The sequence below is a fragment of the Emiliania huxleyi genome, assembly GCF_000372725.1.
Source record: "Emiliania huxleyi CCMP1516 unplaced genomic scaffold EMIHUscaffold_110, whole genome shotgun sequence".
In the NCBI taxonomy this organism is placed as follows: Eukaryota; Haptophyta; order Isochrysidales; family Noelaerhabdaceae; genus Emiliania; species Emiliania huxleyi.
The window spans coordinates 195,941-208,346 of record NW_005201791.1 but is presented as its reverse complement, the minus strand read 5'-3'; the positions used below and the strand labels follow the sequence as shown (position 1 = coordinate 208,346).

The 12,406-nt window shown below is 66.2% G+C and overlaps 4 protein-coding genes across 4 annotated transcripts; 3 read left to right on the top strand and 1 right to left on the bottom strand.

Moving 5' to 3' along the window:
• Positions 1–2,954: 2,954 nt before the first annotated feature.
• EMIHUDRAFT_54443 (hypothetical protein) lies at positions 2,955–4,491 on the bottom strand (the record flags this gene model as incomplete). Its single annotated transcript, XM_005791725.1, has 3 exons — positions 2,955–3,047; positions 3,645–4,136; positions 4,267–4,491. Coding segments are annotated over 3 exons (810 nt in total), but the record flags the coding sequence as incomplete, so codon positions are not given.
• A 1,858-nt stretch (positions 4,492–6,349) lies between these two features.
• Positions 6,350–6,562, top strand: EMIHUDRAFT_69946 (hypothetical protein; the record flags this gene model as incomplete). Its single annotated transcript, XM_005791724.1, has 1 exon — positions 6,350–6,562. A coding segment is annotated over one exon (213 nt), but the record flags the coding sequence as incomplete, so codon positions are not given.
• Positions 6,563–7,604: 1,042 nt separating this feature from the next.
• Positions 7,605–8,021, top strand: EMIHUDRAFT_223537 (hypothetical protein; the record flags this gene model as incomplete). Its single annotated transcript, XM_005791723.1, has 1 exon — positions 7,605–8,021. The coding sequence occupies one exon, from the start codon at positions 7,605–7,607 to the stop codon at positions 8,019–8,021; it is 417 nt and encodes a 138-aa protein (XP_005791780.1).
• Positions 8,022–9,434: 1,413 nt separating this feature from the next.
• Positions 9,435–12,322, top strand: EMIHUDRAFT_223536 (hypothetical protein; the record flags this gene model as incomplete). The annotated part of the gene is made up of 4 exons (XM_005791722.1): positions 9,435–10,137; positions 10,277–10,541; positions 10,636–10,821; positions 11,068–12,322. The coding sequence occupies 4 exons, from the start codon at positions 9,435–9,437 to the stop codon at positions 12,320–12,322; spliced, it is 2,409 nt and encodes an 802-aa protein (XP_005791779.1).
• Positions 12,323–12,406: the final 84 nt, after the last annotated feature.

Genomic DNA, 12,406 nt, shown 5'->3' with positions numbered 1-12,406 from the left:
TGTGGTGGTGGTGGTGTGTGGGGGGGGGGGGGGGTCGGTGGTAGAGGTGGTGACGGTGGTGGCGCCTGCTGCGCCAGCTTGCGGGCCCGGGCCGGTGAGCGCGTGCCGATCATCCTGCACGCCCGCGCCGCCGCCGCCGCGGGAAGCCCCTCTTGCTCTTCGGCCGCCTCGAGCCCCTCTTGCCCCTGTGCCGCAGCGGCGCCCTCTTGCCCCTGTGCCGCCGGCGCGTCGCCCAGCCCTGCCGCAGCGACGAGGCGCGCGAGGTCGTCGACGGCACTCTCCTCCTCCTGCGGCGGCGCCTTCTCCTCCTCCTCCTCCTTTCCCACCACCCTCCAGTCATCCCCGCCCCGCGGCGCGAGCGCGGCGGCCGGCGGGGAGGCCTCCTCGGCGCCTGCCGGGCGTTGGACGTGGACGTGGGCGCCGTGGTCGGGTCCCGCATGTGCCGCACACTTTGCCGCGGCCATGCCGCATGTGCTGCACACTTTGCCGCGGCCATGCCGCATGTGCTGCACGTGCTGCACACGTTGCCGTGGCCATGCCGCATGCGCCGCGCTCGTGTCAGCGGGGGTGGTGGGGGTGGTGAAGTGGACGCGGCAGGGAGAGGAGAAAGGGGAGAGGGCAGAAGGGAGAGGGGAGAATGGTGCGCATAGACATATGCGTATGTGTATAAGTGTGTGCATATGCGCACCCTCGCTCCCGCCGGGCTCCCGACCGGCGGCGGCATCCTCCTCGTCGCTCGAGTCGTCGTCGCTGCTGCTCACCACGATGCGCCGCTGGGTTCGGCGCGCGCCCGACGACGGCGCCTGCAGCCCAGCGCCGCCGCCGGCGCTCCGCAGCATCGGCGAGCCCGGCCCGACTGGCAACTGCCCGCTCAGAATGCTGCTGGCTAATCCGGTCACCGGCCCGCCTGCAGCAGCGCTGCCGGCCGCGCCGCCGGCCGCGCCGCCGGCCGCGCCGCCGGCCGCGGCGTCCGCCGCCGCCCTCTCGCGCTCGAACCGCAGCTTGTCGTCCACCGCCGCCTGCGCGGGGGGTTCCGCCGAGGGCTGGGTGCGGCGCAGTGTGCGCTGGCATGGCCCGTGCGCCAGCCGGGCTGGAGACCCACCTTTTCCCAGTCGGCCCGGGCGCTCAGGCCCAGCGCCTTCCACTCGGCGGACGCGAGGCGAGTCACTTCGGCGTACTTGGCATGCGGGTTGGCCGCCCGCAGCCGCTCCCGCGAGGCCTCGGTGTAGAGGACCAGCGCCGAGCGCGCCCGCCGGACGTCCTTACCGCCTCGGCGTGGCGGACAACGCGCATTCTCGGCGCCTGGTAGGATGTCGTTGCAGGGCATTCTCGTGGGCGAACCGCGCGATCGCGAGTCGCGGCCGGCTCGGACTGAGAGACTGACAGAGCGTCTCAAATGCCTGACAAATAAAAAAACAGAACAAATATCAGTCTTCGCGTGCCGCCTGTCGTTCACTCGGGCGCCTTGGGCGTCGGGGTGGCGAGCAGGGGACGCGGCTCTGAGCGCCCAGCGACGCGTGCCGGATGGAGTCCGGCCGCGGGTGACTAGGGAACTTCGCTCAGGATGTGTGGCAGTCAGTTTGGCTGAGTGTCTTGTCTTGTGGTTCTGTGTGTCGCTCCTGTGTGACCGTCATCGCCGACGCGGCTCTGAGCGCCCAGCGACGCGTGCCGGATGGAGTCCGGCCGCGGGTGACTAGGGAACTTCGCTCAGGATGTGCGCGCAGCAACCGTCGGGCGACGACCCGGGGGCCAAAAACCCGGCGACGACGGCGCTCTGGATGGGGCGTGACCTCCTGCCTCCAACCTCCTTCCTTTTTGAGCAGGTGTGACGCCGCGCGAGCGACGCTCCGAGATCGCCCGAGATAGCGCGGCGCGGCGGTGGGTGAGGTGGGGCGGGGTGGAGAGGCGTGGCGTGGAGCTCCGAGATCGCCCGAGATCGCGCGAGATCGCCCGAGATCGCGCGGCGCGGCCCGAGGCGAGGTGGATGGGTTGGGAGCGAGGGGGCGGAAGTGATCAGTGCGGTAGATCGGTCAGTCGGGGCGCATGAGCCCGACTTGTGGGCCGGACCACCCAAGTCCTTTATCTGCGTTGTTGAGCCAGGACTCAACATACTCGTTCTGTTGCCGTCCCAAACTGTCACTCCCCTTTCTCCCGGCCGGGGCGGGGCGCGCGCGGGGGCGGCGGGTGTGCGGCGAGTGTGCGGGATGTCTGTGGGCCCGAGAGCGATATGCCATGTCCGCCTTGCGTTGTTTCATAACATCGAAGGCTAAGCTCATAAAAGATATAGCCAGCGGGAGCCATTTGGCCAGGAACTAGTTTCTGAGTTACAAACAAAGTGACGTACCTTATGACCCAGGGGAGTAGAACCTAGAACTGGGCGTACGGGGTAGCCGTCACTTTCCTGCCTCACAAGGGCGGGGCTGTCCCGGAAAGTGAGAGACGCCGGGCAGCGTGGCGCATTACTGAACCCTCCCATACGTGTTTGGGGTTCCTCCTTTGCTGTCCCATCCCCTCATCTCTTTCCCGCCTGGGCGGGGCGGTGGGCGGGCGCGCGGTGCGGTGTGGCGTGTGCGTGTGTGCGACTGCAACGAAGGACCGCTCGCAGAGGACCATTGGGTTTGTACTATTAACAACGAAGGCGCTCTCAAAAAAAGAAAACAGGGCCGGGCTTCGTTCGTTGTAGTCACTCTAAACACGCAGGTGCGAATCGGGTTACACCAACATGAGCCGTAAATCAACGTACACACTCCAGGAGTCCTCCGGACACAACGAATCCAACGTCTCCTTCCTGCTCCGACGCGGGCTCGCCGTCGAGCTTGTTTGAGCAGCTGTTGACCGGGCCTACGTGCACGGTCTCGCCCGACGGCCGGCCCGCCATGTGTGGTGCCGGCGCGCGGGCGTCGGACGCGGGCAGCGCGTAGCTTGCTGGAGCGCTGCGTGAGGGAGATCGTCTCGGCGGCCACCTCCTGCATGCTCGGCCGCATCGCCGGGTCTTGCTGCCAGCAGCGGGTGATCAGGCCCGAGTAGACGGCGCGGTCGGCGGCAAGCTCACGCGCGGCCGCGACGCGGAGGCGGAGGAGGGCGGGACGGCCACCTCGTGCATGAGGGACCAGAGCAGCATCCCGTACGAGAAGGTGTCGCACCGCTCGTCGTAGCCCACCGTCGGCGGCCCTCTGCGCGCGCTCGACTGGGCGCGCACCTCGGGCGCCATGAAGAGGCTCGTCCCGACGCCCGACGTGTGCAGCGTCTCGGGGCTACGCCCTCGCGCGCCGCAAAACGCGGCTTCGCCGGGCAGCACCGCCTGCGCCCTCCCGCCCGCAGGTACGGCCACTGCCATCGCGGGGCCGCGAGACGCGTCCGCTGCTGCCCATTCGCCGCCCTTGTCCCGCGCCGGACCGCCCTTCCTTTTCTCTGCCGGTATAGGTCTTGCCTGCCTGAGATTTTGAGCAATAGCAACCTTACCTTACCAGGCTTACGAGGCGATATCAAAAACCACCCACGCGACCATGCACGCGACGCGATTCACGCCTAGAAGCATGCCCGGATATCAGCCGCACGCCCCCCTACACGCTAAAGTTGGTGCTCAAGCTCCTCCTTCATCTGCACTGCGCTAGGGCGGCGGCCCATTTCCTTCGCAAGCGCACCACCGTGTGTGGTGCCGGCGCCCGTGAGGATCCCCGCCACCGGCCAGCGCGGGTCGGCGTCGCATTTGTCGCCGAGACTTGGCTGTTGAGCTGCGTATAAACCTGCCATATCATCAGCCCGAACGAGAAAATGTCGCTCTTCTGGTTGGCGCCCTCGCGGTTGAGGATCTCCGGCGCGGCATATGCGGGCGTCCACCCGCCGGGCTTGGTGACAGTTGTCGTGAGCCTCTTGGCCAGACCCACGTCGGCGAGCTTTGCCGTGTTGTGTTCGTTGATGAGCACGTTGAGCGGCTTGATGTCAAAGTGCACCATATCGCAGCTGTGGATGTGAAGCAGGCCCTTGGCGGCGCCAAGCAGCACCTTCTTTCCGAGGCGTGCCCACGCAAACTCGTCTGCGTGCTTGTCGAGGCAGTCCGCGAGGGAGCCGCGCTCCATGAGCTCAGTGACGATGAAGAAGTGATTTCCGGACGCGTGACCGCCAAAGCACTGCACCTGCTCCATCAGAGAGTGAGCCGGATGATGAGAGCGCGGGCGGCGCATCGGGCGGAGACAACGAGAGGAGTACGAGAGGAGTGCGTATGTTGCGCGTGGCGTATAAAGTCTTCGCTTGGCAGAAGCGCACCACGTGACGATTTGTGAGCGAGCGCAGCAGCTTGAGCTCCTTGATGAACTCGACCTTTGCGGCCTCGGCATTCTTACGGAGCAGCTTGTCCTTGATCTTTTTGACGGCGACGTCGTCGTGCTTCCACACGGCCTGGTAGACCATGCCGAAGCTGCCCTCGCCGAGCTGCTTCCCGAACTTGATCTCTTCATAGCGAATCAGCCCCTCCGACACTGGCGCTGCGTCCGGCGGGATGGGCACTGAGCCTGGTAGGCCATCGCTTTGCTGAAAGATCAGGCGCCTGAATGGCGACAGTGAGCGTCTCCTACTTATGGATTGCGCTCGAGGTATGAGGGGCGCAAGAGCGCGCCGCAGGCGAAGCGATTTTTGGGATTTGGCGGCAGGGTTGTTCCAGTGTATCTTGTGATCACGCGCCAGCCTTTGAATAGGCCCCGGAGGCCTCAACCCTCAACTAAAGGGTTGACGGGGGGTCTCAACCGCCAACCAGATGGTGGAGGGGGGGCCTCAACCCCTCAACCCCTCAACCCCTCAACCACCCCTCTGGGCCGATAACAAGGCTGTGAACTCCCGAGCCCCGCGCCACCGAGGCATGCACATGAACGCCATCAGCCCGACCTTGATCGCCGACCTGCGCCGGGGCGATTTGACCTTGCTGCGCGCCCTCCTCGCCGGGTGGACGCGTGGTCGGGCGCTCACGGCCCTGCTCGACGCGCGGCTCGAGGCCGAGGACCACTTTACGCTGCTGATTATCGCCGCTCGGCACGGGCAGGCCGACGCGGTGCGGCTGCTGCTCGAGAGCGGCGCGAGCGTGGCGGCGACGACGGGCCGTGGCTGCTCCGCGCTGTTCGTCGCGTGCCAAGAGGGCCAGCTCGAGTGCGCCGGGCTGCTCCTCGGCGCCAACGCTGACGCCGACCAAGCCGACGTCAACGGCGCCACGCCGCTGTCCATCGCGTGCCAGGAGGGCCAGCTCGAGTGCGCCCAGCTGCTTCTCGAGGGCAGCGCGGCGGTCAACCAAGCCGAGAATGACGGCACCACGCCGCTGAGCGTTGCGAGCCTGGATGGCCAGATCGACTGCGTCCGTCTGTTGCTCGCCGCTGGCGCTGCGGTGAACCAAGCAGACGCTGACGGCTTCACGCCGCTGTACGTCGCGTGCCAGGAGCGTCACCTCGTGATCGTCCGGCTGCTTCTCGCTGCTGGCGCGGCGGTTAACCAGGCCAACATCAACGATGCCACGCCGCTGTTCATCGCGTGCGAGAAGGGCCACCTCGAGTGCGCCCAGCTGCTTCTCGAGGCCAGCGCGGCGATCAACCAAGCCAAGGCGGACGGCGCCACGCCGCTGTTCATCGCGTGCCAGAAGGGCCACCTCGACGTCGCCCGGCTGCTCCTCGAAGCGGGTGCGGCGGTCAACCAAGCCAAGGAGGACGGCGCCACGCCGCTGTACATCGCGAGCCAGCAGGGCCAGCTCGAGTGCGTTCGGCTGCTCCTCGGCGCCAGCGCGGCGGTCGACCGAGCCGCGGAGGACGGCTTCACACCCCTGCACGTTGCGTGCCTGGAAGGCCACTCCGCCGTCGTGCTCTGCCTGCTGCGGGCGGGCGCAGACACAGCGGCGCGCACTGCTGCGAGCGGCGAGACGGCGCTGCAGCTGGCCAAGGAGGAGGGCCACGGCGAGTGCGAGCGCGCACTTGTGGCGGCGGCGAGGGAGGCGAAGAGAGCAGAGATTGAGGCGAGGGTGGAGAGGGCAGTGGCCGAGAGGGCGGCGGCAGAGAGGGTGGAGGCCGAGAGGGCGGCCGAGGAGGCTGCGGCGGCGCTGCTGTCAGAGGCAGAGGCGGAGAAGCGCGCCGAGGAGAAGAAGACGGCCAAGAAGAGGGGCAAGAAGAAGAAGCAGGGCGGCGGGGGAGGCGCTGGGCCGTCGCAAGAGCCCGAGGCGCCGGCAGAGGAGGCGGAGGAGGAGGCGGTGGCGGCGACGGAGGAGGCGGAGCTTGCGGCGGCGCTCGAGGAGAGCGCGAGGCTGGAGGAGGGGAGGCGGGCGGCGGAGGCGCAAGGGCCGTCCTCGGCTGCAGAGGCGCCGGCTCCGAGGGAGGAGGAGCCGCCGGCCGACTTCATCTGCCCGATCACGACCGAGCTCATGAGTGACCCGGTGATGGCGGCGGACGGGCATTCGTACGAGCGGTCGGCAATCGAGCGCTGGCTCGCGACCAAGTCGACGAGCCCGATGACGGGCGAGGCGCTCGTGCACAGCTTCCTCGCCCCCAACCACACGCTGCGCCGGCAGATTCGTGAGTGGCAGGGGGTTTGACGCGTGCTTGAGTAGTAAGGTATCTGCCTCTGGGCCAAGGACCGGCACGCCCCCCCCTTTGGGAGGTTCCCTGGAGGGAGGTTCGTGTCACGAGAGAAGATACACTCCTCCGTGTATCTAGACGGACGGAAGATACACCGAAGATACACCGAGATTTACTTATGCGGGTTCCGCGCCGAAGCGATGTATCTTCATACGAAGATACACGGGTTCCAGGTCGAAGTGGTGTATCTTCACGGACCGCGTAACTTCACTTCAAAGATACACAGCCCGCTCGCTCTCGTCGCCGCCCGGCTCCAGTCCGAGCGCCGTGGACGCGTGAGAGTGTGTCGGCAACCTATCACGTTGTCGTTGCGACACTCACGCCTCGGCGTGCTGTCGTAGGCGCAGCTCTACTCTCTCCGGCTCGACCTTTCCCGGTCAAGAAGCCCGCGTTAGTCTCCCACACACACCACACCACACCACACCACACCACCACACCGAAGCCGTCTCGGGGCAGGTCCGTCTCGAATGGATAGCCTTGGGCTCGGCCGGGTGGCTCGGCTAGCATGAGACGTGGGGACGTGTAACGACTCGACACGGGTGGGCGAGAGCTTGAGATAGAGTCTAGCCGCCTCGAGAGAGGTTGCCCTGCTTAGTGGGGCGGAACCCCGCGAACAGGTGCACCAGGGTTCTCTTCCCTGGGGCCGTAGGTCTCGGACTAGCACACAGTCCGACCCTGTCCTTAGCTAGCGTGTGTTTCGTTAGCTAAGATCTACGCCTGGACGTACTGCACGGTCACGCCGCAGAGGAGGCGGCGAGGAAGAATGCGCTCGGAATGGCAGGCCAGACGATTGAGAGGAGGCTGCGCGGAGAGGAGGAGGCGGAGGCCAGCGAGGAGCGGGAGCGGCGAGAGAGCGGAGGGGGCGAGGAGGGGGTAGGGGCGAGCGACCGAACAGATGACCTCGGGCGCCAGCAGAGGAGAAAGCGGAAACGGACGAGTGCAAGAGAGGAGGCGCTACGAGCAGACGAAGAGGCAGCGCCGACCAGCGACGACTTAGAAATGGAGAGGCAGCTCGAGGGGGAGGCGGACCTCCCAACCGCTGGCGACAGCCCACGATGCGACCCAGTCGGCGACGACGACGACGAGATGAGCATTTGCGACGCCGTCGACGAGGCGGAGACGGGGTCCAACACGATCAGCCCGGCGGCACGAGGGGAGGCGCTCGACGACGAGGCGCCAGCCGCGACGGCGGCAGGAGGCGAGGCGAGCAGCAGTGCTCCAGAAGGCGAGACGGTCCTCGGGCGGCGCGAGCGAGGGGAGGCGCTCGACGACGAGGCGCCGACCGTGATGGCGGAAGGCGACGAGGCGAGCAGCAGTGCCCCTCCGGCGGCGAAGCGGAGGAGGCGGAAAAGGGCAGGGAGGAAAACCCAAATGGGAGCAAACCAGCGCGACGATGAGCTCAGTCGAGAGAAGTGAAGAGAGGGAGAGTGGGAGGCAGTGCTTAGTCGAGAGAGAGTCAAGGTGATGTCAAGTGGAGCGCGGTGTGTTGTGGAGGGACTGACGTCGAGCCGGCTGCGCGCTCGGCGCTAAGCCCCTCAGGTGCCTGCGCACCGACCACCCCCCGGTGTTTTGACACCATTATTTGGTATATTAACCTCGCGGCCGCCTAGATAGACTGCAAGAGTTAGACACCGCAGGAGGCGAGGCCGCTGCTGCTGCTGGCCTGCCTCGTTTGGGGCGCTGCTGCTGTTGCTCTCGACTTAGTACGCTGTTAACTGATGCCCCCCCCCCCCCCCCTCCCCCCCCCTGCTGTTGTGCTCCGTCCACGCCAACCCACCCGCCCGCTCGTCCGCCTGCCCGCCCGCCCGCCCGCCCGCCCGCCCACGCGCCCGAGCCTGCCACCATCCGCGCACACCATCAGAGCATAGGCGCTCGATACCTCCTCTCGCTGCCACTCGCTGCCTCGAGGGGAGGAGGGGAAGACGTCGGGCTGAGCCGGCTTGCCCTGGATCGCCTGCACTGAGGCCCCTCTCCGAAAGGCAAGTATTAGCCACACGAAACCCGAGACCCCTCCCCCCCCGCCCCGATCCCCCCACCCCCTTGCTCCCCTCCCCCCCCTCGGGAGGGCCGAACTGAGGCGCCCGTGGGGACCCCACAATTCCCTTCCCCCCTCGGAGGGGGCCGGACGGAGGCGTACCCCGTGGGCCCCGCTCTTTCCCTCGCATAGCGGCCACTCTTCGGATCGCTGGTCGAGCGACCCGGGGGATGCCCCGCGCGCCTGACCCAGGCGCGAAAAACGAATCTGCGAGGCGAGGCCGCTCACGCGGCCCGATGGGGAGGAACGGGGCGAGCCCCCTCCAACCCACCCGCGCTAGGTCTCGGGGGACGAAGGGGTCACACCCGACGACCTCGGGAACTAGCCGGGGCAGTCGGAGAAGTGGCAACTCCGTGCACTGACGGTCGGCCGCCAGAAAACACGCCTCCGTGGCTCGGGTTACACCAATCCTCGCTACCCAACGCGGCCAAAGGATATCCACCTCGAGAACAGAGAACACCGCACCCCACCCGACCCGACCCACACAACCTCGCAAGCTCTTCTCTCTCTGCTGCCCTTGCGCGAGGCAGGCTCTCTTCACCGCCCTCTCCCCACACGCACGCACACCCCCACGGCGCGTTCCCACGGCGCCCCGAGTCCGTTGCAGCGGGCCACCAGCGGCGCCGCCTTTGCCGCAGCCAGCATTGCCAAACACGCCGCTGCCACCCTCCGCTGCGCCTCTCGCGCCTCGCAGGTGCCCCTGGTCAACGAAGGCGCCTAAAATCACGATGGGTTTGTTGTTGTTGTTGGCGAATGCGCTCGGCTACTGGAGGCGTCCGGGACACAACCACGGCATGGGAGCCTGTGCCGCAGGCAACAGCAGCCTGATGCAGGAGCACTGGGATCTGAGCGAGGAGCGTTGTTCGGTGCTGTGCATCCAGGCCGGGTCAGAATGCCTCGCCTACGAATACTCCCGCCTGGGTGGCCGGGGCCAGTACAGTAAATGCGAGCTTCACAGCGAAGCCATCCAAAGGACCGTCCCGTTACCGGGCGCAGTCGTCTGCCGAATGAAGCCGGAAGCGTCGACGACAAGTTCTTGGGTGCCGGCACACCCGTCAGTATTGTCAGTGCCGCCAGCACCGCCATGGCTGCAACCACCAACTTCGCCGCCGGCCGTGAGGCTCATCCTTGACACCGACATGGGGTGTGGCGCTTGCCGCGACGTCGACGACGTCGTTGCCTTGTGCGCCCTCCATGCGCTGGCGGACAACGGCGAGGTGGAGCTGCTCGCAGTTGTGCAGGACAGCGCGCCGCCCGCAGGAGCAGGCGTCATCTCTGTGGTGAACCACTTCTACGGCCGCGACCACATACCGATTGGCGCGTACAAGGGGTCTGGGCTGACGCTGGCGGGAGAGCCTCCGCTCACGTTTGTCGACAGTGTCCTGAAAGCCTTCCCTTCGCCGATCCGGAACGCCTCACAGGTGCCGGACGCCGTCGACGTGTACCGGCGCGTGCTCGCCGCCTCGCCGCCGCGTTCAGTCACAATCGCGTCTGTCGGTCTGCTGACGAATCTGGAGCTCTTGCTTCGCTCGGGCCCCGACGCGCATAGCCCCTTGGACGGCCCCTCTCCCTCATCAAGCAGCGGCCTAACACGTGGAGAAGTGCTCGTTACTGTCTCTGAGAGCCTCCCCTGTAGGCTACGCTTTGGTGGCCGAAAAGGTGGCTCTCCTCTCAATCATGGCGGGAGACTACCCGACGAGCGGGCCTCGCTTCGCCGAGTGCAATGCGTGCGGCTGTTTCAACGGCGCGGACGCCGTCTCCAGGGCGACCGCCGCAGCCGCGTCCTCTTTCGTCGCAGCAAACGTGCCGCCGTCCGTCCGTACCATCTACCTCGGGTTCCGCGACGGGGACGTGGTGCGGACTGGCGCGGTGATGGAGCTGTGCGCAGCGCCGGCCAACCCGTGCCGGCACGCCCTCCTCGTAGCGAGCAAAGTAGTTCCACGCGCCCACGCGACCAGCGACACAGGTGACGCGGCCTTACGGAGTGGACTCTAGGCACGCCCTGATGGACTTTCGCGACCGGGCGGGCTGGGGGTGGGGCCCGGGAGGCCGCTCCAGCTACGACCCGCTAGCCGCCCTCCTAGCGGTGCGCGGAGTCAGCCGCGAGGGCGTGGGCTTGAGCGAGTGCACGCAGTGCGACGGCGTCAACTCGATCGACCCAAAGAGCGGCAAGAATGAGTGGTTGCCGGGGCGGCGAAGCAACCAGAGCTATGTCGAGCTCACGGACCGGATGAGAGCGCAAGAAGCGATTGATGCGCTCCTCTGCCAGCCACGGCCGCCGCCGCCGCCGCCGCCGCCGCCGCCGCCGCCGCCGCCGCCGTTGCCGCCGCCAGCGCCACTACTAGTCATTCCACCGCCGTCATCGCCGCCGTCGCCGCCGCCTCCCTCAACGCCGCCGCCGCCACCGCCACACCGGCCGGACGCCAGGGTGGTGCAGCTGCGTTGGCGTCGTGATAGCCTGATGTTGGTGTATGACGCAAAGAAAGTGCACGGCAACCACAGATTCGTGCACTCGCCGACGGTGCTCAACAATGGCGACGGCGTGGATCATATCTTCACGTGTCACAACCATATACCTTGGACGTTCAGCGACTGGGTCTACTACATCAACCGGCGGGAGGACCAAGAGGCCTTGACGACGGTGGCTATGTATCCGGGTGTTCGCTACCCGGGCCAGTTTGGCGTGTGGTGGGGTGACCTCGGTGACTGGCCGTGGCAGCACAACTATTACTGGAATGCGTGCGAGCCCGCCGTCCTCGCACGGACGATAACGTATAGACGGCAGACGTTCAACAATATCATGTTCCACACGTCGATGCCTGTTGAGAGGTTCAACTGCATACGGTACCTTGTCGATGGGCTGAATGCGACTGCACCACCGAATCGCACGTGCCTGGACGAATCTGAGGCCAACGAAATACATGTTGTCTACTTCGATGGGCTGCGCAACACAGAGACATTAACGCCTCTACAGCACAAGTTCCTCAGATTCTCCCCGACGGTGAATAAGCCGCAGCCGCGCCCATTTGAATACGGTATCGGGCAGCCCTCCATCGCCACGTTTGGCACGAACGGGACGTGGTTGTTCCACACCTATGGTGACAGCGAGGGTGTTTACACCCGGTGGAATGTTCACTTCAGCCCGCTGCATTTTGATGACAACGGCGAGCCTCATCTGCCACAACTCCGTGAGCTGAGCAAGCAGGGCATCACAGACCTATTTGGCCGCCCGGTGAATTTGCTGTCCAACGTCGACGTCACGTACGATGCGCACCGCGACATGGTCTACATGCTGACCGACTTGTATCCTTTCCCCTTGAATTCTCGGGTAAGTGGGGCAGCACAGATCCTCAGCATCTCGCGTCGTGGGTTGCTGGATCAGTCGGAACCTTGGCGCCAAGTTGGAGTCATCTATGAGGACGAGGCCTATCCAGCGCGGCTCGCCGCCGCCTATGGAGTTGAACTGAGCATGCCACACAACGCCATCCACACCGGTTTGAAACGCCACCACAATCCGTCCTTCGTCAAGGCTGGCGATGGGAACCTGCTCGACCCTCATCGGCTGCGGATCTACTTTACGTCCGCCGATGACACGCCTGCGTCGGATTGTGCCGCCAGTCATGGCGAAACGTGTGCGGAATGGTCCTATAAGCTGTGGGTGGTGGAGGCGGCCTTGCACTAACCTGCCGCCCCACCTGGTCGGTCGAGGACGAAGAGTATAGCTACGTCAGGGGTTGGGAGTGGCGAGCAGGGAGAATGATTGGGG